Below are 25,246 nucleotides of genomic sequence, written 5' to 3' on the forward strand. Positions count from 1 at the left end.
GGAAACTTAAAAATAGTATTGTTTTTAAGAGAATGATCTTATATTTGGAAAGATGAGATCTCCAACCCCATCCAGCCATCTTAATGTAGGTCTTCTAAGGTTGTATAAATTACTTCAGGTAAATGCAATGATGGTTCTTACTATTAGGACCCACAGACTATCTGCTTATTCTTGTCAAACTAGATTTGCAGTAAAGCGAATGTCTGTATATATGACAATTCTTTTGTTTTTAAACTCTAATTCTGTAACTATTCATGCATGCTTTTAAATGTGATCCACAGACGAATAAAACTATTACTACTATAATACTTACCTTTGTTGTCCTTGTGATGATGTGTATTCTATTTGACAATTACAATAGGAAAGTTCAGATAGAATGTAAATAATTTAGGAGTAAAAGGGACAACTCATCAAACAGCAGAAGCATGGAGTTATGAACAGGCTCACACAAAAGAGAATGAAAACTTGCTAGCTTGTAGCATAACTCCTTTGTTGAGCTAGAGTACAAAAGCAAATGATTCATTCAAAATGTGGCAAGTTTTCTCTCTCTTTTGTGCATGCTGATAACTCAACGCTTCTACTATTTGATTAGCAGTGTCCTTTTCTCCTAAATTATTATCAGTTACTGTAAGAATATGCATCCTGACACTTCCATAGCTGCACAAATACTAAAATTCGACTTATAATTAACTACTGCTTCTATAGTAATTGGGACTGTATGGTTTACACATTAGTTGAGCTATTAGTTCAGCTACAGGGAAGTTAAATGTGTTAAAAGCTGCACATAGTGTACTTGATACTGACAAAAAAAAAAAAAAAAAAAAAAAAAAATCACTTGCCCAGGGCTTGATGAAACTGTTATGTTTAAATAATATTATCATCACAACTTGTGAGTCTAAGTGCACCTCTGAACTGTTAACTGGTGAATATTTCCAAGCCTGAGATGGTATAAATTGAGATTTGTGGTGATTAAGCAAGTTCTGAGATTTATGAAAATGAGGTCCAAAATTTCTAAAAGATAAATTTTTAGAATGGGCTGTTCCACTCACTTGTCATATCATTACTTGGTTTCTTCAGGCACTCTGAAATAATGAGGTGTTTGAAATCATGTGTAATGGTTCATTTTCAATATAATCATTTTATAACATGAGTGAACCTTTCTCTGGAACTGTATGAGAAACACTAATGCAGTGTAAATAATTGAACAGTTTACTGTACTATTTAACAACAGCAGATGCAATATAAATTTTCAGTATATTTCAGTGATACTCTACCTATTATTTCATTTTTTTAACTTAATTTTTATATATGTATGAGATAGTCTGGAAATGAAACAGTAACAAATGCAAAGAGCATTTTTCATTTGTATTCATTTAGAAGCATTTGAGAACAATTTTTTTTTTTGAGACTTAAATACAGAATATTTCTGGTTTGTAAAACCCTAAAATAACCAGTGTTACAAAAAACAGTGTTTTCCTGTTGTTATGACAGTGGTGGGGGTGTAATAATGCCATATAAGTTATGAATAACTAAAACTGATTTTTGGCTGCAATACTTTTTTATTTAAAGAACAATTTAACTCAGCTGAGAATTATTCTTATGGATCATTACCAGATGTGTTTCAAAATTTTAACTTTTTTCCCTGGTATATGTGCTGTCCACCTCCACAGACAGTGTACTGCTGTTCACTAATAAACTGACATTCCATTCAAAGAATTATGATGCCTTACAGGGGTCATATCATGTACGAGTAATATGTAATATGGCTGTGGGGTAACTGTCACTAAGAAATTAATTTGGTAGTAGGGCTGAAGTCTGTATATTTACAATTCAAACTGATTTTTACTCTCATTAAATATTTATTAAAATACACTTGTAACAAAATTACTTATACTCAGTATAATACAAAAATTAAATTTACAAAAATCAGGCACACTTGGCAATGCAGGAAAAGATTCATATACAACAGTTGCAAGACTAAGATATATAGATAAGGCACTACTTAAAGGCACTTCAACATTGGCCAGCATTGACTATTGTACAGTAATTGCTAAAACATGTTGAACTCAGGAAGAATCTGATGGGAGTTCTTCCTCATCTCCTCTTGTGTACCCAAGGGACTTCAGCTCTGAAACACAATTTACACTGTAGTTAATTAAGGTACAATGATGTGAAATTGGGATAATTGTACTTGTTATTGGGAATATTTCCATTTGAAATTTACGTATTTTAAAAAACTTTGTCTCCAAATTGTTTTGTGTGTGTGTGTGTGTGTGTGTGTGTGTGTGTGTGTGTGTGTGTGTGTGAGTGATGGAGAGGTTTCAAATTAACATGGTGCAGCATCCAGTTTAGTGATATGTATTAATACAAGAAGAATGACTCCCATTCATGCAGTGACTGAGTAGTGTTGTTGATTAACAGTAGCAGAGACAAAGTAGCATGGGCAGTGCTGGCAAGAGATGGGGTGAATTAGGCAAGCAACACAGGATGAATAAATGTTTGGCAAATTAATAAGTGCTAAAGGATATTTTTTTAAATCTAATTTGGTGATGAACTTATTCTGGACCACTCTCAAATGGACACACAAAATTCCATTTACAAAATAGTTATTTGTAACTGAAAAACAATGTTTTTCATTGACAGTTAGTGTAGTATAGAACTTGTGATAAGGAATATTCATTTGGGCTGATTTCGTCTACTCACTGCAATTATCTGTATTCAACATCTCTTATTAGTTCAGAAAATTTAATAATAATAAAAATTACTTAATAATACTTAGTTTAAGTTTGTTCACATTTTTATAGCATACAATAGCAACTTGTTACATTAAAGCTAATGGAAATTATTCAGAGACTGCAATACTTACCAACAACATCATCAGTGGTACCTGTATCATCATCACAGAAAGTATCTCTAGGAGTGACTAATGGAGAATCAGATACAGTAACAGAAAATGGAGCAGAAGTACCTAAAGAAGCAATACTAACAGAAGTGGAATCAACAGCAGCGTCAGAAGAACCACGTTCAGTAACAGCAGAAGTAACTCCTCCAGCATTAGAGCAAGCTCCTACAGCAGTAACACCATCTCCCTCACCAGCAGTAACAGCACAAACTACTTCACCAGAAATAGCAGAAGAAACACCATCAGCAACAGCAGAAGCAACTCCTCCAGCAGTAGAACCAGTTCCTATAGCAGCAGCACCATCTCCCACACCAGCAGTAGCAGAACCAACTCCTTTACCAGTAATAGCAGAAACAACTCCTCCACCAGCAGCAACTAAACCAACTTCACCAACAGCAGAAACAGTACCAGCTCCTCCTCCATCACCTTCAAGAGTAGCAGAAAAGAATACACCAGTCACAGTAAGTAAAGTATCATCTTTGTCTCATGATGAAGGGATACCAAATGATTTGGGAAAACATGTTCCTATAAAACTTGTGGACAGTAAAGTGAAACAAACTTCCAACCGTGTTTCAAACAGACCTAAAAAATTACCAAAGAGAAATGAAGATTTTTTATGGTTTATCCCAAGGAAGTCCAACCGCCACCTAACATAGATTCCAGGGCTGAAAAAACAATTAAATGTTCTCCATTGCCCCATAATACTGTACACCTCCCCTCCTGTGACAGTAACTCTATCTTATTTCTGCACTTAAATGTCAGGTCTCTGAAAAATAAAGCTGATGAGCTTGGTATACTATTAAAAAGTAAGAAAAGAATGATTTTATGTACAAACAAACATTGGTTAAAGGAAGAGGATATAAAACTGTATGTACCATCAGGTTTCAGATTAGCTACGTACTTCTGCAGACCCAGTGAATCCTATGGGGGTTCATCCATATATATTAGCAATGATCTAGACCTAAAGTTTTCTGTTCTTGAAGTTAGTGACCTATGCACTAAAGGTGTTTTTGAAGCAGCTGCTTTTATTATACCTAGTATACAGCTCATAACTGTGTCTTTATATCACACTCATGAAAGTAATGTAGAACAATTTATAGAACGTTTAGAAAAACTTGTGATCAGTTTACAAAAATATACTAAATACAAAATTTTAATCTTTGGGGATCTAAACATAGACATTAGGAAAATGACAGCCAGAAATGTTAAGGTCCTATAATCTCTTTTGTGCTGATGAAAGTCCTACAAGTCCTACAAGGCACTCCTCCTGTCTTGACAATCTAATAACAAATGTGTACAAATGTGATTTTGAGCTAGGCTTACTTAATGTCGATTACCTGTCAGACCATAGAGGTATATGAGTGAAACTAATTACTAAAAAACCAAAAGAAGACGAGGAACAAACTCAGTGTGTCAGACTATCTACAGATACAAATATTAGCAAGTATAGAGAAGAACTTAAGTCTATAGATTGGAATACTGTTATACATTCCTCCAGAAATGTTGATGAAGCCTTCAGCACATTCCTCAAAATCATTTCTGAAATCTTCCACACATGCTGTCCACTGGTTAAAAAACAAAAAAACAAAAAAGTTAGGAAAACTAACTACTCAACTTTACAGAAGTGGTTTTCACCCCAATTACAAAAACTGAGACTATTGGTGATTACTTGTCATGATAAGGTCAAAAAGGGAGCAGTACATAAAGAAACTTACAAAAACCTGAAAAGAAAATATAGATCTGAAATTAAAATAGCCAAGTGTAAGGCAAATGGTGATTTCATTAAAAAATCACACAATAAATGTAAGGCTGCATGGAAAGTAATAAAAGCAGAGCTAGCTATGGATATAAACTACAAAGACAACACAAATGCTGCTAACGTCACTGCTGATGATTTCAATCACTTTTTTGTCAACTCTGCCAATCTTAGCCTTCCAACCCATAGCAACCAGAATTCCAATTCAACACATACACCTATTTCTCACCCCATATCTGGCAGAAATTTTCAACAAAACATTACAAACATAGTGTCAGCTTGTAAATGGAGAGAAGTACAAGTAACTGATATAATTAAAGCAACCTCTAAATTAGGATACTCTAGATCTGAAGATGTGTATGGCCTGTCAAACTATGTAATTAAAAAAGTTGTAGATCTCATAACATACCCTCTTTGCATACTGATAAACTGGATGCTCTCGAGTGGACACTTTCCAGAATGTCTCAAAAAAACAGTTGTCATACCATTATACAAAAAGGGTGACAAGTCCTGTATCAATAATTATAGACCAATTTCACTTGTGCCTATTCTCTCAAAAATAATAGAACATTGCATAATGCAGCAAATATGCATACACCTATCAGATAATAATATATTAAATGATTCTCAGTATGGATTCAGGTCAAACTTATCAACAGTCAAAGCAGTTGAAAACCATATCTCTTTTGTACTAAGCGCATTTGAGTCAGAATTATCTGCTGAAGCCATTCTAATTGACTTGAGTAAGGCTTTCGACTCAGTTAACCACAAATTATTATTAGATAAACTGTGTTGCTATGGAATCAAACACTTGGAACTCTCACTAATTGAATCATACCTCAGCAATAGAAAACAAATAGTAAAGCATAATGACCAACAGTCACAGACTTTAAGTATAAAACGAAGTGTTCCTCAGGGCTCAGTGCTTGGCCCTCTACTATTTATATTGTTTGTAAATGACTTTCCGAACAACTTACCCTGTAAATCTATCCTCTATGCTGATGACACAACATTAGCTAATTCTGGAAAGGATATAAACATATTGAAGGAGGAAAGTGAAGAGTGTCTCAAAATATCTAATATCTGGTTTAAAGCTAATGACTTATCTATGAACCATGAAAAGACTGTCAAGATAATCTTCAGTTTATCAAACAGTAACATGGAGTTATCATCTGTTAAACTACTAGGAATACACATAGACTCAAAATTAACTTGGGACACACATACAGATTATGTATGTCGAAAGCTATCACGAGTTATCAACCTACTAGCCAAACTACACACATGTGTTACACAAGATTTATTGCTTCAGTCATACTATGCCTTCTTTCATTGCCATCTACAATAAGGCATTCTTTTATGGGGTAACTCTCCAGGAGCCAAAAAAATTTTCACTTGGCAGAAGAAAGCAATTAGACATTTGTACGGAATCACTGACAACAAGACCTCATGTAGACCTTATTTTAGAGACTTAAAAATTCTCACAGTCCCATCTCTTTACATATATTGTTGCCTATTAAACATAAAAGAAAACTTAAACCACTACACTATAAGGAAATCAGTTCATCAACACAATACTCAACAAACAAATATGATTGATATACCCACAACCAGGCTTAAGAAAACCCAATCTAGCTATGAATACATAGGCATAAAATTATTCAACACTTTACCCGTACAGGCTCAATTGGTTTCAATGGATATTTTCAAAACTAAAACCAAAGTGTGGATGAAGAAAAATACTTTCTACAGTGTAGAATAATTTCAGAATAGTTGTAAAGATGATCTAATTTATTGATAAACTAAGGCTTACTGTTATGTATAGTTATGGATGTAGAGGCAGCTAGCTATAAGCTAATAGGGTACAACCCTATCTTTTTTTTCCATGTAATATTTTTGTTGTATGAAACATAATGTACAAATAGCTGTAATACTTCTGACAACATTGATTGCATGTTAATGCTGATAAATTATGGCTTACTGTTATGTATGGATCTAGGTGTAGAGGCTGTTGTAAGCTAATAGTTTACAACATTACTATATTTTTACTATGTAATATTTTGGTATGTAAAACATAATGTACAAATAGCTGTAACTCTTCTGACGACATCGATTGCATGTAGGTGCTGAAAGATGGATAAAATAAATAAATAAATAGCGCTGCACTTGCCCTGCAGATGACACTGTTTTGAAGATGACTGCAGTTGGCTTTAAGCAAACAGTCTTCTTGAGAACTAAAAGTGTTCATAGCCTAAGGAATCAAGGTAGCTATAAAACAGCAGCAGCAGCAATGAACTATTACTATTATTATTCACTGGCTCACTGATTTCTACCCATGTACAGGCCTTTGAAAATTCAATTTTGAGAAAGACTTTTGTAAATGTTCTCCAGTACTTAAGAATTAGTAATGCACAAAATACTACTGACCTTACAAGGGAGCTGCACTTTGACATTAATAATAACAGTTGTTGTAAGTAATAACAGGGAAACTTGTAAATTTAGTAGACACTTGGCTCCAGAATTTATTGAGCTATTAAAATATATTTAGAAATATTTCTATCATTTACATCCCAATTGTGTTTATATGTAGGCTCATAGTCAAATCTGAGAGAGCTGCAGAAGTCACATGGACCTGGAGTCATGGAATCACACACTGATTGCAAGAACAAATCTGACCAACAATTGTACCAATAGACTGACAGCTAAGGAAAATGAAGATTACTGTTACTAAAAGAAACATTCATTTAGATGTGTTTCATGAGAACCTTTCTTGTCATCACATGTAACATCTGATGTCTTCATCATGTGAAAAGAAGTATTTTGGCTGCTTGTAGTGTGTGTTTTTATGTGAAGAATAATTTACTTTGAAAGAAAAGTGTCAGTAGTTATTTTAATTAGATTTTCTGAGGATGCACTTTGATTCACAAGAGATGATCCAAACCACATTAATAATTGTTTTAAATACATAAAAAGATAGAAGATTCTTCTTCAGAACCAGAGAAATTTTGTCCACAGTAGCAGTGGAAATTATGTTTTAGTACCATACAATTACAATTTTTGTAAGTTGTTAACAGCTGTGTTTCCACTTAATTATGCAATTAGAAGAGGAAGAAAGTTAACCTTAATCTATTTATTCATTTTACTTTCTTTAAAATAAGTTTAGAAAGTAACAAGAAATAAAATTTTATTCTATGGTTGTAGCACTTACAATGGAGAGTTCCTCAAGTCATATCCAAGGCAGAAGGGAGGGAGAAGACACGGATGCAGTGTTGTGTGAAGAGAACTTACCCTTGATGATCAGTGGGTTTTGGCTGAGTGAGTCCATCCACTGTCGGTAGGAGTACTCTGGCCTTGTGCCGCCATACTTCTCGGGCAGGAACTTGGGGTCAATGTGCGCATGTAGGCTCTCCAGATTGGATCCATGTATGTGGATCTGTAACAGCCAATAGACAGTCTTCCTTCAATATTCATGGTTATGGCCCTTAAAGAGCTTGATGGTGTTGGGAATGTCTCATAAGGCCATTGTTTATTAAACTGTATGTGAAATGCAGAAGTCATGAATTAGTGGTGTGAGATGTATTCAGTTCAAAACCAACTATGTGGTGATGAGGTAGTGCAATTAGGTCTAGAGCAATTTGAAGTGATGTGATTCAGGAAGCACTTAAACAGCAGTTAATTGCTTTTCTTACTGCCACTTGTGATTCTTATACCTAGTTCACTAGAATAGTAGGAACAATTATCCTGTAGAATATGACAATGTAAGCTGGAGATTTTCATTCCTTGCAACTAGTAAGTACCAATTTAACAGAATTATTAGTTTTTGTTAATTATCTTTGCTTTCAATGTCATGTTAATTCATGATTTATTACTGATTTAATTAATTCCCCCATGTTAGAGCATTTAAGTATCTTGGTAGTATGATCAGTGAAGACTTGAAGTGTAAATTGGGACATCTGGATTGCTAAGGAGGAAATTACTATCTGGCAAACTAGAAAAAGGCCTAAGGGAAGGCTTGGTAAGTATTTTGTTTGGAATGTGGCACTCCCTGGGACAGGAGCGTGAACACATACAAGAGGGTGATAGACGTGAGACAGTAATAACAGTGTTGTGTGTGTGGCCGAAGAGTAGGAAAGAATACTTGGTAATCAATTCAGTGAGATATTGCAAAGAGATAGTACTGAGTTGACAGCTATTTCTTTTAATTTGATAAGATAGTAGAAAGTGAGAGAACATAGATTCTAGTTGAGGACAACATCATTTTAGGTGAAATGTAAATAATAATGGACAGAGGTCAATAAGATCCACTGGTGTGATGTACTACAGCTACTGACAGTCCAACATTGCCTTTTGCTGGGATGACAATATTTTACTTTTACAGCAGTTTAAAATACATTTATAATCGTACTTCATGTAAGGCCTAGTTAAAGGTTGGTACTACAGCATATGCACATCTATGTAGGATGGGGAGAGGGGATGTGATTTCCTAAGTTCACAGGTAGAACCAGCAAACGATAGGAAGATGAGCAAAGGAAGACAGAAAAAGAAAGAACCTCAATTAAGAAAATAAACAGAAGACTGGCTTATTTAACATAGGTGCAAAGGACTGAAAGAATCATCATTCTCTCTAATTACAAGCTCATGTAGCCGTAGACTTCAGACCTGTGTTCACAGTCATGGTACTAAGTGAAGTACTGCTAACTTTGATTGAACACTTCAATTTTATACTGTGTAAATCATGATGTTGTCAAAGTTAAAAGAGCTTGTCAGTTTTTAGTTCCTAAACTAAGAGTATCAGACATCCTCATTTCAAATTTTTGGGCAAATTCAATTTCTTGGATTCGCCAAATACTAACCCCTCCAGATTTGAACCTTGAATCTGTTCCTGTAACACTAGCATATGTAATCACTTGGTCATTATACATTATGGTGGACTGATCTACAAGTAGTAGATGAATTTTGCCCTTAAGCAGAAAATAAGTGACAAGGGCTGAAGTTAAAAGAATATAAAATGATGTCTGGCAATAGCAAGAAAAGCATCTTTGGAGAAGAGAAGTCTGGTAACATATTGTTTAAATTTAGGTGCTAGGAAGCCTTTTCTGAAGGTATTTATCTTATGTGTAACTTTACACAAAAGTGAAACATTGACAATAAACAGACATGAACGGGCCAAAAGCTTTTTGAATGTGATGCTACAGAATAATGCAGAAGGTCACAGAGATATATCAGGTAATTAATGAGGAGGTACTGAATCAAACTGGGGAGAAGATAAATTTATGGCACAATTTGACTGAAAGAAGGCATCAATCAACAGAATATGCACCGAGGCATCATGGAATTGTTGATATGACAAGGGATGGATATGTGGGGGTACAAATTGTAGAGTGAGACCATGACTTGAATACAGTTAGCAAGTTGAAATGAATGTAGGTTGCAGTAGATATGTGAAGGTGAAGCTTGTGTAGGATAGACAACTGTGGAGAGGTACATCATACCAGTTTTCTGACAGAAGATGCAACAACACAACATTGTTCTTCACAAAATGAAAGCATTGTGGCATCATCCAGAGATTGCAATGCCACACCAATCAGCTGCAACCAATGGGAGACACTCCTGAAGACATGCCCTTCGTCTCAGTATAGCAGTGGCTTCATGCTTAGGCCAAGCATGCAAGAGCTCTCTCCAGTTTGTGACCTCATCTGAAGTACTCATCATAGTGTAGGACCAATGAGTTGCTAAAGTTTCTGATGAACTTTTAGTTTAGGAAATGTTGGACAGTGTACCTCAAGAGGACAGTTTGTTAACCTGTGCATCAAATGATGCATACATAGTCAATGACAGTTGTAAATTATCCAGTATTCCTGTGGCAAAGAAGTGTATCAGAGTTAAATAAATAATTTATTAATTAATGTAATAAAGTCAATTAATATTTCTTGAGTTCAGTTCTTATGTGCCATCTCACCAAGCAATCAAAAAACCCATAGTTATGGCCAGACGAAAGTAGTTTCGCTTGGTCATAACAGTCCTACATATAAAAATTCCTGGTGTTGATATGGAAAAACTATGATGGATCCAAGATGTGCATAAACTGATCATGAAGTTCATTATACTCATTTGAGAGTGTTGCTCTGCTTCATTACACAGTTGCCTCCCACAATATACCAAAAGATGAAGCAGAAAATTAGGAATCTCCACAAACTCTACATACAATTGGGAAAATAAGTCATCAGTCACTGCTATAAGTTACCCGAATGTAAAGCACTAATTAAAATACCAAATGATAAAGCTCATTGTCAACAGGCTTGTATCCATACAGCAGGTAGATAACTCTAATAATCTCTGATAATTACAATTGTGCTCATGCAAATAATAAAGGGTGGGTCCCACTGAAAAATCCATGATTGATATCTATTCGTGGCCAATGTGAGTTGCAGTCACCTCTCTAAAATTGTGCCATCTACATCTACCATAGTTCCTTCCTTCAATATTCAGCACAATGTATGCAGCAGCTACTTAATGCAGCTAAGGAAAAAGCTGCTTTTTTTACCGAGTAGCGCCTTTCCTGCTAGTCATCACATCCACATTTACACGCTTTTCAGTGGAATCTGTTAACTCTTTCAAGCAACTGGGTGTCCAGTTTGTAGCGATGGAACAGTCACGTAGGTTCAGTTGTAGCTAAAAGTGGTGGATTTCAGCCCACTGCCAAAATACTATGAAGATGCAACCAGTCTATAAAGAAGATTGCTTACAAGATAATCAGGTGACCCATCTTATAACATTGCTCAAAAGTGTAGGACCCATACCAAACAGGACTAACAGGGGATATTGAATACATACAGAGAAGAGTAGTGTGGAAGGTGACAGGTTTGTTTGACCCGTGGGAGAGTGTGACAGATACTGAAGAACCCAGAGTGGCAGATACTCTGAGATAGATGCAAACTATCCTGAAAAAACCTACTTACAAAGTTTCAAGAACCAGCTTTAAATAATTGATGTAGAAGAGTACTACGACCCACTACATGTCACTCCTTTAGGGATCATGAGAAGAAGATTAGATTAATTACAGCCTACATAGAGATGTTTAAACAATCAGTTCTTCCTGTGCTCCATAGTTGAATGGAATGGGAAGAAGCCATAACAATTAGTACAGTTGGATGTGGGAAGTCCTCTCTGCCATGCATTTCAGACTGATGTGCCAAGTACTGATGCACTTGTAAACAGAAGGCACAGCAAAATAACTTTTAGATATACTTCCTTTGGTATAAGATGCATTTATGCATGAATGAATGAAATTATAGAATATAAATGTATGAAGAATATAGAGAAAACCAAGTGCAATAGTTGAAGCACTGATTATACGTCTACTCTGAATGAAGAAAGAAATCATTAAAAAATGGACGTGCATTCAGAAGGAAGAAGACAAACCTCCATCCACCGAATATACAGATGTGGGTTTCCAAAAGAAATTCTGCAGGTCAGGAAGCCGCATCAATAACGCTAAGACAGCTTCACGACCTAAGGCTGTGGTCGCAGGGGCGCCAATATTGGTGGATTCTGCATATGGCCGACATTGGCTGGAGACAGCCGATTTTTTCACATCAGTACACCACTATGTGCACAGCCACACCGTAGCTGATCTTATCTTCCGAATGTACAGACTTCAAAAGACAATCGGCAAAATTCAAATCAGTTTGTTTTCTTCAGTCAAATCGACAGATGTTCTCCCACACTAAATATGGAGTGTGAGAAACTGATTGTAGTCTAAGAAAGAGTGAGTTTGTGGGTCCTGAGAATGAAAGTATCGTAATTGGGTTATAGCTTGGAATCTACGGACCGAAATCGCGCGTTTGTTCGAAACCTTAAATACGCAAAATCTTTATTGAAAATTTTAGGTGTAGATTATAACCTCAAAAAATAATTTGTTCAAGAGAAAAGGGTCACGTATCTTATTTGCGTATCACAACTGAAGCGTACTGGATCTTTTTGTGGTAGGTTGCCATTAGTTGTCAGCAAATTATTACTACTGCTAAGTGGTGTTTTATGCCAGTTGGGTAGCGATTCTGTTAATATGAAGTAGTTTGCAAATTTGGAGACTATGGCGGTCAATCGAGGCTCGTACGCATGGTATCTGGGTACCCCAGAGCCAGAATGCGGTCCGCTAAGTGCTCCTCCAGGACATCAGACATTCTCCTGCTTCAATGGGTTCTTGCATGAACAACATCTTGTCGAAATCAGGGTCACTTTGGGTAATGGTGATGAAATAATCTTCCAAAACCTTCACGTACCGTTCGGTAGTCACCATGCCATCAAGAAATATCGTACCTATTATTCCGTGACTGGACACTGCACACCACACAGCCACCCGTTGAGGGTGAAGAGACTTCTTGATCGCGAAATGCGGGTTCTCAGTCCCCCCAAATGAACAAAATTTGCTTATTGACGAATTCATCCAAATGAAAGAGGGCTTCGTCGCTAAACTACACCATGCATACATACTAACTCCCATCATGCCCCGAGCCCAACTCTGCAGTCTGAACGCAAACCGTTCAGAAGTGATGACGATTTTATTTCATATAGCTCAATAATTGTCACCCAGTATTTAAAAAAAAAAAGAGGACATTCAACATTCTGGCCGTTACCCGTAACTAACGTACAAGCATTTCACATTTGCAGTGGCTTATCTCCCCCTACCATTAACCTGTGATCTTGCAATGTTAATCACTTAAATATGTTATCTAGAAAATGTATTCCCGAAACTTCATTACCCTACATTAATTGCTTTTTTGTGTTGCGATTTGTTTCGTCTTTGTAACCAAAAAAATCTTAAACTTCATTTTATTTACGATGTAATAATAAACTTGTCACAAAACTTGTGAACTTAGAATACACTGAGTGCGTATGGCAATTCTTATGTTAATGCAGACACGCATCATCAAACAGACAATCGCTTTACAACACTCGTTTGTACTAATCACATTACTGTACTGAAGATCTGCAGAAGTCACAGTTTGCATAATACTAGAGTTATTTTGCTCATTATTGATAACATATACATAAATCGGTTCCACCTCGTCCATGGATGATCTGGTCACCACTAAGTCCTTTAGGCTCATTTTAAACTGCACGTTATTTGTTGCTGAACTTTTTATGGCTGCTTACAAGTGTGTGAAAATGTTTGTTCCTAAGACATTCCAAAGCTCCCTTCCTTGTGCGTGAACACTTGCTACAAGACAGAATATTTACTTGTGCTAATTTTCCGGTGAATAACGTGCCCCGCACGCCGTTTGTCCTATAACCCTTAACTGTCCCTGGATGTAAGTGGCTAATTGAAGGGCGTAATGGCGTTACGCAGTGCATTAACATACCAAATAGGAGGTCGCAGGTAACAGCCGTATTCACTAACGGTTCTTGCTGAGTCAACGACCTCGGAGCCTTAAACCCGCACAACGCCGCAAAGTAATCCAGACGCACATTTGTTTTGTCTATGAATACAACACGCACGTCATGCTGAGACTACTTGTCCAGATAACACCACCTGCAGCCCGGTGCCACTATTACCTGCGAGTCCCGTTACAACACACTGGCCCCAGGCGCGGCGCCTCGCGTCTGACGTCACAGCTTCCTGCTCTGCAGGTTTCGCGTATTTGGGACGCTGACCCATCGTATGCTTTTCGTGCTGGTTCATCTGGACGTAAATGTGTGTGATCCACAGGGCAGGTCACTTACGTTTTTATACGAGGAAGAGGGGCTCTACAACTCGTAGCATTCTGGCACCGACCGGCCGTCACCGTCGGCGAAGTTCGTCTGAAAACGTCGGCCGTCATTATGGTCATATTGCGTCTGATCGCCGTCAGATTTCGGCAGTGTCAAGGAGGTCAGGTTAGGTCAGGTCAGGTTACGTTATAATCTATTTTATGTATGAAGTATGTTAGATTTTAACCTCTTAGGGTGGGATGGATACCAGGAGGCCTCTGTCCTTGGAAAGAAGTGCTGCATAGCGGCTTCTGCTACTAAAGAGGCGCCAAATGCATGTGAATGAGCTTTCCTGTCTCGTAAAGAACGTGGCTGATACTACACACTCTGTCCTCTGTTATCGGAGTAACAAGGCAGGTTTTATGAATATGTGAGATGACGTGAGAAACGTTCTATTACATTCTTGAGGCAATTCGTGGTGACCTTGAAAAGCAAATTATAAACACACTGTTTTGCAGTATATGTTTAAAGTTTTGCAGGCGTACGTCAATAAACCTTCAATGACTGCCATTTAGCACACGTGTGAAGGACAAGCCTAAAGTGTAGCATAACATACTGTGAAAACCATTGCTGAGCGGGAAACAGCCATTCAGAAGGTCGTCGACACCATCGATGTCCCGACACTTCAGAGGGTCAGGCAGAATTTCGCTATTCGTCTGAGCCACATCACTGCCAAAGATAGCAGGCATATCTGTAGTGACGTTTACATGTTGATTAAAATGTGTGGGGTCGTAGTTTGCAACCAATTTACGTTTTTTTTCCCATATAGTTCAATAATTGCACCCTGTATGCACAATGCTTCCTTTAAGGATTTTTCGCTTTGGATCTATGGTACTAAAGTGTCTTCATCTGTACTCTGCAACACACCGTGAAGTGCTTGGCAGAGAGTACGTCCCTTTGTACCAGTTACTAGGGTTTCTTCCCATGCCACTCACATATAGAGCGCGGGAAGAACGACTATTTTAATGCCTCTGCGAGTGCTGTAATTATTATAATCTTGTTCTCATGATCCTTGAGTGTGCGATACAGAGGTGATTTTTGTGTACTCCTAGTTTCATCATTGAAGTCTGGTTCCTTAAACTCAGTAAATAGGCTTTCTCGGGATAGTTTATGTCTTTCTTCAAGAGTCAACCAATTCAGTTCGTTCAGTATCTCTGTGACACACTTCCGCAAATCAAATATTCGTGCTCCCTGCCTCTATATAATTCAATATCCCCTCGTACAGGTCCCACATACTTGAGTAATATTCTAGAATGGGTCGCACGAGTGATTTGTAAGCAATCTTCTTTCTAGACTGATTAGACTTCTCCAGTATTCTGCTAATAAATATATGTAATCTAGATGCTACAGGGATTATAGTCGAGATGACATTTGAAGAGATCAATGAACTTAAAAACTATTGAAAAATCTGATTACAGGTTCCCAAGGTTGCCCTGAATCAGTCCAAGTGAAAGCCAGGATTGCGCTCTTAACATTCCAAAATAAATTTCTTTTCCTTTTCTTGCTCATTATTAGGACTTACAAAATTCAGTTCTTAAACTGTGTTTATTATCATCATTCATATTACTGTTACTGTTGGCATCGTCGTTTTCAGACTTAGTTTACTTTTAACGTCTCACAGTTTCAAGCTTCGTTACTCTGTCTTGTTCTGTCTTTTGTGATGTGACTGTGTTTCACTAACACCGAGATGTCCGAAAGAAAAATAAAAAATGTAAGTAATTAAATTAAAATGTTACACAAAAAAGAAATACATCTGTTACCAGTCCCTACCTGCACAATTTATTCAGAAATACTTGCAAAAGAAGTTTTGGAAGGGACGTATACAATATGAAGTTCGTATTCTCATATGGAAACTAAACGAGGCGCTTGCAGGAGGAAAGCAGGTTATTCAGACGTATTGTAGATCAAAACTAAACGCTTGAATAGAAAAAAAATGATCCGTTGTTCATTGCTAATTCAAAATCTTTCTCGAAGTTTACTCTTTTTTAGGCTTCTTTACAGAAAACTAATTAACTAGAAAAAGTACAGCCCTGTACTGTAAAAACGGAAGAAAGGACGAATCTCACGATTCTCTTGTAATGAACATACATTTACTCGACTGAACATTAGAGATATTCAACAGGCTGTGACTCTAAACACTTTTAGCATTCTTTTTTGCAGACCTCTCGCGAGAACTCTGTTTTCTATTGTGCCTTTTCTTGTTTGCATTTTATTTCCCTCGTGATAATTATCATTTATAGCTTGGCTTCTTACGTATGTGTGTTTCTAACTTTTTATTATGAATTAGCTGCACAACCGCATCGTTTGGTAGTTGGTGCATGAAAAGAAAGAACTAATAAGTAAATAATATGTCAAAAATAAAACTTCTCAGTTTACATTAATGGATGCATTTTGCCACTGTTTTATCATTATGGTTTTATTACATATCTGCTTTAGTTACTAAAATGTTTTTTTATTAATCCACGACCCATTTCAAGTTTTGTATTGAAGTTATTTTCCAGTGAAATCCGAGAACTGTATTTTAGTGAAGTAACGTAAAAAAGGTAAAGAAAATTAACACCGACTGAAGTTTAACGTTCCATCGACTTGAATACCTCTCGAAGCTCTAGCTCAATGGAAAAAGGGTGGTCAGAAGCGGCCATGCCGATGGAACCATGCCGTCATGCGCCGCACGTTGTTTAGGAATTTAGGAAAGCAACAGAGAAACCCATCGGTAAGTCGAGAAGGGAATTCTGTCTCCTCCTTCCAAAACCAATCTGCCACTTCGTACAGTCCCACAATAAAATATTTTAGTCTGCTCTCGAGCCTTGTCATATTTTTTTAAAATTTAGAGTTATGCAGTATTTGTTGTATTGTACTATTGCTGCACAATGAAAATTTTCGATTTGACTTCAATACACATCGCACCCAGAAATATGCCTGCTCAGATGTCAGAGCACGGTTATCAGGCCCAGTCAAGTGGTTGGATCTGTTACCGATTCTCCTTCCTCCCAAACAAAGCAACAGTCTCCTCCAAATCTACAGGAGTGTCTCTCCCAGGAGAAAAACTAAAGCACTGCTTCGCAGTAGTTACTCGAATGAAATATTGTCCTGCGGGCTTGACCAGGAAACTTACGAAAATACGAGTACGGACAGCTAACGAGAAATTTATGAACTTGCAAATCGCAATCTCGATTCACGCCTTCCACAGTTTCAATGATTCCCTTCATGAGAATATTATAAGACCGCTCTGGCTTGACCCAAATCCTTCAACTATGTAAGAGTTCCGTCTCCAGTGACCTCTACGTCGATAACCTCTGAACTCTAGCATTTATTCCGTCTTCATTCTTTATGCTTGCAATCTAATGGGGAGGCACAATGATAATACACTTCATCCATATTCGGCAGGGCGGCGGTTCAAATACCAGTACGGGCGTCCAGATTTAGGTTTTCTACAGTTTTCTTAAATAGCTCATGGCAAATGCCTACGCGGTTCCTTTGTAAAAAACGACGCCAATTGTCTCCCCTACCCTTGCTGATTATCTCTGAGACTGTACGCATTCGCAGCTGACCTGTTGACGTGGCTGACCCAAACAGGTGACTGACATGGGATTTTTCTTGGTTTGAGAGCTAGGACGTGACTAACTATGTTTCATACTAACACCAGAGCAGCCCGAAAGAGGTGGAGAGTTTCTGGCTTCGAAACCAACTGTATCGATCGGACGAGCTAGCCTGTCACGCGCAATTCTCTTAATTTCGATGCAACTACTGTGGTCTAACCACAAAACTAAAATTTAGATGGTCTTCCAGCAATTTATGTTGTTACGAGACATGTTTTTTAAGTGAGTACCGTTTTGAAATTAAAAAAAAGACGTGCTAAGATATCTCAATTTTATTTTTACATGAAAGGCTGTACGTTAATCTACTTTTCTACAGAATTTCCGTCAATAATGAGGCACTTGTCATAACGTTGTACCAGATTTGAATACCCTCCTCATAGAAGTCTGCCGCTTGACTTGTTAACCACTGCATCACCACTGTTTTGACTTCGTAACCGTCTTGAAGACGCTGACCGCCCAGGTGTTTCTTCAAGTGCAGGAACAGATGGTAGTCACTGGGCGCAAGATAGGGGCTGTACGGAGGATGATCTAGAGTTTCCCATCGAAAAGATGTGATGAGATTTGATCTGATACGCCACATGCGGACGGGCATTGTCTTGCAACAAAACGATGCCCTTACTCAACTTCCATGGACTGTTGCTTTGATTCTGGTGTGACGTAGGCCACCCATGTTTCATCGCCCGTAACAATTTGGCATAAGAAATCATCACCGCCGTTGTGGTACCGCTCAAGGAAAGGCAACGCACTGTCTAAACGTTTGGTTTTGTGCACATGCGTCAATATTTTCGGTAGCCAACGTGTGCACAATTTTCGGTAATTTTAATGCTCGGTCACAATGCCATACAAAACACTACGAGAAACATTAGGAAAGTCATCCAGCAAGGAGGCAATCGTAAATCGTCTGTTTTCTCTCACTTTATTGTCCACTTCCTGCACCAAACTTTCATTAACGACCGAAGGACGCCCACTCCGTTGTTCATCATGCACATTTGTGAGGCCATCTTTAAATGCTCTCACCCACTTTCTTACCATTCCATCACTCATAATGTTTTCTCCGTAAACTCCACAGATCTCACGATGAATATCGATCGCTTTTAGGCCTTTAGCACTAAGAAATCTTATAGCACCCCGTACTTCACAGTCGGCGGGACTCATGATTATCGGAGGCATCTTAAACACTCAGTACACAACGTAAACAAGGAAGGATCAGACTGTAATGGCGTCAGTGCGTGGATTAAGGTACAGGCTTTCATGTGAAAATAAAATTATTGAGATATCTTAGCACGTATTTTTTCAATTTCAAAACGGTACTTACTTAAAAAACACGCCTCGTACAACCGAACAGTCCAAGTGTGAGACGTCATTTCTGAAACACAGCAGGGTTGCGGTCGCGAGTGAAGAAGAAATCACATTATTGTATTTGCTTGAACAGGTGTGTGATGTAATATGACGACAATCCGTTTCACAAAATGATCTGGCACCGAAGTTTTCCCAAGGTTTCATGTGTTTCCTGTTATGTCTTTTCCTTCTTCCAAGCTCAACATTAATCATCCAGATTCACTGTTTTATTCTGTCTATGTCCTTTCTCCTACAACCCCACTCCCACCTCCCTTAATCTCCGTCACTAAAATTGTGTGACACGAATTAGGGATAGAAAAGAAAAGTGTTAACGAAAAACATTCATTAAACAGTCACTAAAATACAGTTTTTAGCAGTCACCAAACGTTTCGGAGCTCTAGCCCCATCTTGGTGATTAAAGAGTGCACATTTGTAAGACTGTTTTTGGAATCTTCTCGTTCTTTCAACAGTTTCAAGTACGACCACAAACGCAGCCTTTATTATAATATTGTTGTACGCAAAGAACAGGTAAGTTTAAGTGAAGCTCTAAATATGTAGAAGAGAATGGAAAAACAAACGTATAGATCACAATGTGAAATAAGGAATAACGAATACCTTCCGTAGACCTTAGGCGTAACATTTGCGACAGTGTTGGAGCATTCTATTACATGCCACGGAGGTAAATCTCGCAAGCCTTTCACTTTGCGTCACAGAGAAGTAATGTTAGAGTGGCTGGGTAACATTTGGCGAGTGAAAGCAACCGAAATGCTTAGCAGACAAGATTTATCCGATGAATCGCCGCAACATGGGAGACTGGGCTGTGACTAGAAGGTGGTCTGGCAACTATTGTAGAGTTTACAGTTAACGCCAAAGACGATGATGACACTAACAGGCACTGTTCAGCCACAACTTTAGGTCCTTTTAGTGATATTTTGAACTCGCCAGGAAAGGAACCAGGCGTTGTTCGTCGTGCTGTGAACTATCATGTTTTCACAAGTGATCAGAAGTAAATGCTTAAATTATCTGTGAAATATTATCGCAACTCCTGTAGAGCAGTAATAATTTGTGAACTCTGAGAATGTACTTTATGAAATCACGAATAGTTTCGTGGGAGTTGATAAATGAGGAATGTGGGGGCCAAGAAATCTATTTTCCCTCGATCTACTCTGCTTTTGGAAATTTGAAAATAAACCATCTGAAGCAGTACTGCCACACGAATGAAGTTTTAATCAACTGCAAACACAACCGTTGCTGAGGAGAAAAGAAGCTGTCATATGTCATAGCGAATAGCTACTGATGTGTCAGAACTACGTAGAAACGGTACAGAAGTGTTAATTGACTGAGCCAAGGGGCAGGCCAGTTTATGGAGAACGAGAAGGTCTATCAGCTGGTAACGAACGCAGCTAAAAATGGAATACAACGAAGATTTGTTCCAGAAGATGAACTAAATGTTCTAGTCGGAGACGTGGCCACGATAAGTGGGTGACCAAAGATCTACACATGGGTTCAAAATGGTTCAAATGGCTCTGAGCACTATGGGACTCAACTGCTGTGGTCATCAGTCCCCTAGAACTTAGAACTACTTAAACCTAACTAACCTAAGGACATCACATACATCCATGCCCGAGGCAGGATGTGAACCTGCGACCGTAGCAGTCGCACGGTTCCGGACTGCGCGCCTAGAACCGCGAGGCCACCGCGGCCGGCTCTACACATGGGCATCAGATACAGGCAAATCCACTAACTTACACCGAAAGCACAATGGTTCAATGAAATGCAGGGTATGAAACGTGGCTCTACTGCCGAAGGGGAGAAGTGGTTTGTAATGATCATTGCAGCTGCTAACATCACTTCCATTAAAATTCGCGCCGTGCTATTACAGCATTGCGATTGTGGGGAGATCTATGACGTCAAACGCATATACTTTGGCTGCTCTAGACACAGAAAGGAATCTGACATGCTACTTAACGAGCTGGTAAAGCCGAAACAAGAATTTTCCATCGAATGAGGTGATAATCTTACCGATATTGATTATCAACATTTATAAAGATCTTAAGGAATTCTTGTTAAAAGCTGGCATTAAAATAAAAACTCGTTTCTTGATTAATCTAAGACAGACACACCTTCGGCTGCTGTACTTGTTTAAGTATTATCATTAATGTTAATGAAAACTGTTTTGAAGTACCTAGCAACTGGTGGAAATGTAACTCTTATAGTCTGAACAGGCCGTAGTGGCGTGTCCATATATGGGAAGACTATCTTCGTACAGTAGTTTCTGTTCTTTTACAATATCCAGTAACTACAATCTCGTTCCGCGATCATGTATACAGTATGTAACGCCGGAAATGCATATCCTTCTATTTCTATCTGCTGCACTATAAATTTTTTCCTTATTTTGTTACCTGAAGATACAACATTTCTGTGTCTTTGTATATTGTAATTGTTTTACTATTTGTATATCTATGCATTTATGTCGATGTATAATTGGTTTGTTTTGTGAATATTATTTGTATTTATACGCTGGGTCTGGCCTAGGGAAAACTATACTATCGAACGAATACATATATAGGTCGTGTGGAGAACCCAAGTGTTTAGGATCTTTGGTAGTGTTAACTCTGTCGCGTGGAGCGCGGGCAGAGAGAGGGAGTCTGGCTGGGGTGGTGCAGTGGAGCAGGTGTGGTGTGTGACGCTCTCGCGAGTTGCCGCGCTTTCGGGATTGGGCAGCATGTAATTGCGCTCGACTTGCTATGATAGTTTCTGACACGGTGTCGCGGACGGGAAGCATTAGCTGGCGCAAATCAAGAGCCCGTTTCGCCTGGTGACCGTGTCGAGAAGAAGGCGTGCCAACATCGAGCTTCTGCAACAGCGACGGCCGATAATGAGTGACTGTCGCCACCTCCTCGATCGACGGCTTCAAACCTTCAATCAACCAACAAGGAAGACTGGAAGCACGTAAAGTTTTAGAACTGTATGGCAGACCTCAGCTTTTAAAACTGTTCAAATCACAAAATTACAGCAACGTAGCATGAACCTTTGTTGCTCATTGTCCCAATTGCATTACCAAGCAGGGTCGCTTCCTTTTCCGGAATGAACCCGAGTGTCGTTGAAATTCAAACGCCAGCATCATTCGATTTCACTGCTTTAATTTTAAAGTTCAGTTAAGGTATTGATAGCTGGCTACAATATTTAGATTACACAGTCATAAATTAAGAGTGCGAGTTTTGTTACCGTATTTTAGATTACCTGTGACTGCAGCTCAGCTTGGTACGTACTAAATTTTACTATCGTTAATTGTTCAGAATCATTTAATTCAAGATCAAAGTTAAATCTCTTATTTCTAAATTGCGTAGATTCAAGTAGCTTTTGAAATGATTGTTGAAGTAGTCCAAGACTAACCGTATTTTACTGAATTTCGATGTGCTTCAGAAAGGAAGCTCACTATTAACTTCAGTCACTAAATTAACTTTCAATTTTCCGGTTTTATTAATTCTTTTGCTAAATTTGGTCAGAGTGTAGCGAAATTTATTACTTCTGACAAACTTTCAGTTTTCACACTACATGTGTCAACCTTCAGTTGCCACGCTTCTAGTGCTAATTATATGTGTAATAACCTTTCTTTTTCAGTTACTATAGTAATTGTCCATAGGACTGGCGACCGTAATTTCCCCCAAATTTCAAATATCTAATTACCGCTAGTTAATTGTTAACGTAACGGCCGCACATTCACTTTCTTTATTAACTTTACCCCTTTTCAAAATTAATTTCCACCAGTTTCATTGGCATTTTTCCTTTCATTTAGATGTAACCCTTTCCTCCCTCTTTACCGACAGATTAACTTCGGTGACGATTGCTTTTCCCCAAATTTCCATTAGGTACATGCGGTTTAATTTTTCACTGTCATTAAGGTCGATAAGTGAGGGGGAGGTTACAAGTAGGGACAATCAGACGTATTCAGTGCAATTTTGAAGGTGATTATTCCACACTCCAACTGTTGCCGCAGTTGGTAAAGCAGTACTGCTGGACCAGATACCATGTCTTGTCTGGTGATCAGTTTAACTGGGTAGTTCACGAAACTGCGTTACCGAATGCGCTTTGGAAGTAGACTGGTATTGCACTGAAACAGCACGTCACCCTGACGTCATAGACCCGGCAACAAATTGGACTAGATGGTGGCGATGACGCGTCTTCCACTCTCTGGTGATCCCTCAACAAACGCCCAATATGCACTGTCACGTATGCCTCTCCATCAGCCTGTCTGCTAACTCTCCGGTAGTTGCACTCACGGACTGTACTATGTTGCACTCGCAAATGACCACTACTGCCGCCATGCGATACTGTGCTCTCATCAATGTTCAGACCAGTTTCATTCATCTCACCACGACGTCCTCTCCTATGCCAGTCTTTGATCTCAGACGCATTTACAGCCAACGGCGTCAGTCATTTGAGTCGCTTATTTCAACAGCTGTCTTCGACTACAGCTTTTTCCCCTCTATGGCTATCTCTAGCACCATCGAAGTCATTCCCTGGTGTGTTAAAGCATGTCCTACAATCCCGTTCTTTCTTCTGACCAGTATTTTACACTAATTCCTTTCCTTGCCTATTATGGGGAGAACCTATCTCTTACCAGTCCATGGTCTGGCGCAACCCGCCACTATTTATTTTATTTTGAAGTATCAGTGCCTTTAGCATGAAACCGCCGATGCTACGAATGTGGGGTTCCGTAACATCGGTGGTTTCATGCTAAAGGCACTGGTACATCAAAATAAAATGAATAAAATGGGGCATTGCAGCAAAAATCACTGCAGCTCAAAGCGTTAACTTGCAGTAACTTTTTGCAACTCTACATCTCGAACGTTTAGATTCTCTTTTCCCGCTTTCTCCCGGCACATCATTCACTTCCAGATGTACCTCATCAGAAATTTTTTCTCACGCTAACGCTCATATTTGAAATTACAAAACTTATTTTGTGGGAGCCATGTTCTTTGGCTGTTAGTTTGTTTCATATCCACTGCTTCGCTCGTCCGTTACGGGTTATTTTGCTCCCAGACACAGTTTTACGCAACTCGTACCTCCAGTGTCGTTACACCATTAGAATCTGGCTACACAGTGATGGGCTGAGAGTGAGTATGGAAAGAAGCGTCCATGCTCGAAGACCAACTGCGAGCAAGCAGTTTACATTCTTTGATAACACGTTGGTCCTAATCCGCGCTGCGGTTGCCGTGCGATGAACTATGGTCCTCCATGTGTGATACTATCTGTCACGACAGTCCGGAACCAAAATAACGCACTTATGCCGCTCCCTTGGACCAATGGTGCTAACAGTGATACACAGCTGATACCCCACATCAAGCACGTTGGGAAGGAATGAAGGAAGGAAGGAAAGTTAAGATCATTCACCTAAGATGAGTTAGGGAAATCGCTTATAAGTCACAACCGAATGACCAGACGAGGAAATGAACAACTGTCCTCCAGAAGACGAGTCCTGTGCCTTATTACTGAGCCACCTTGCTCGGACTAGTCCGTGGGGCAATCCGTCATTATTGAGTTTCCAGATTAAGGCATACTCACAACCTTGTGTATCAAAGGTTAATACTTGGTCCGATATGCGTAGGGTTGCAAAAATTCCCTTAAAACACGGAATAATCATTTCTGATCAGAAGCATTGGGATGCAAAACGGAAGTATGGAAACTACTGCATTAAGAATATGGAAAGCATATACACACAGGACATCTCCACTGATCCATTGTGGATAAGCTACAGTGGCCGGTCAAATATTTACCAAGGAAAAACGTATGTTTCGATAAGTTATTTTACTTAGACAACCATCTTCAGGTCCCTGCATATTGTCACGTAGAAGGTGTAATCAGATGAATGACGAACACTAACTTCACTTACGAAGG

At 38.6% G+C, this 25,246-nt stretch overlaps 1 protein-coding gene across 1 annotated transcript in view; it reads right to left on the minus strand.

Annotated features, from left to right (window-relative positions):
- Positions 1-1,839: 1,839 nt before the first annotated feature.
- LOC124595947 (clavesin-1-like) overlaps positions 1,840-25,246 on the minus strand; it is a 220,311-nt gene continuing 196,904 nt past the window's right edge. The window contains exons 7-8 of the mRNA XM_047134869.1: positions 7,947-8,091; positions 1,840-2,128 (exon numbers count right to left, since the gene is read on the minus strand). Coding sequence (XP_046990825.1) covers positions 2,067-2,128; positions 7,947-8,091 — 207 coding nt within the window. The 3' untranslated portion in view covers positions 1,840-2,066. The remainder of the gene's footprint in view (positions 2,129-7,946; positions 8,092-25,246) is intronic.

Source organism: Schistocerca americana, chromosome 2, assembly GCF_021461395.2.
Source record: "Schistocerca americana isolate TAMUIC-IGC-003095 chromosome 2, iqSchAmer2.1, whole genome shotgun sequence".
Lineage (NCBI taxonomy): Eukaryota > Metazoa > Arthropoda > Insecta > Orthoptera > Acrididae > Schistocerca > Schistocerca americana.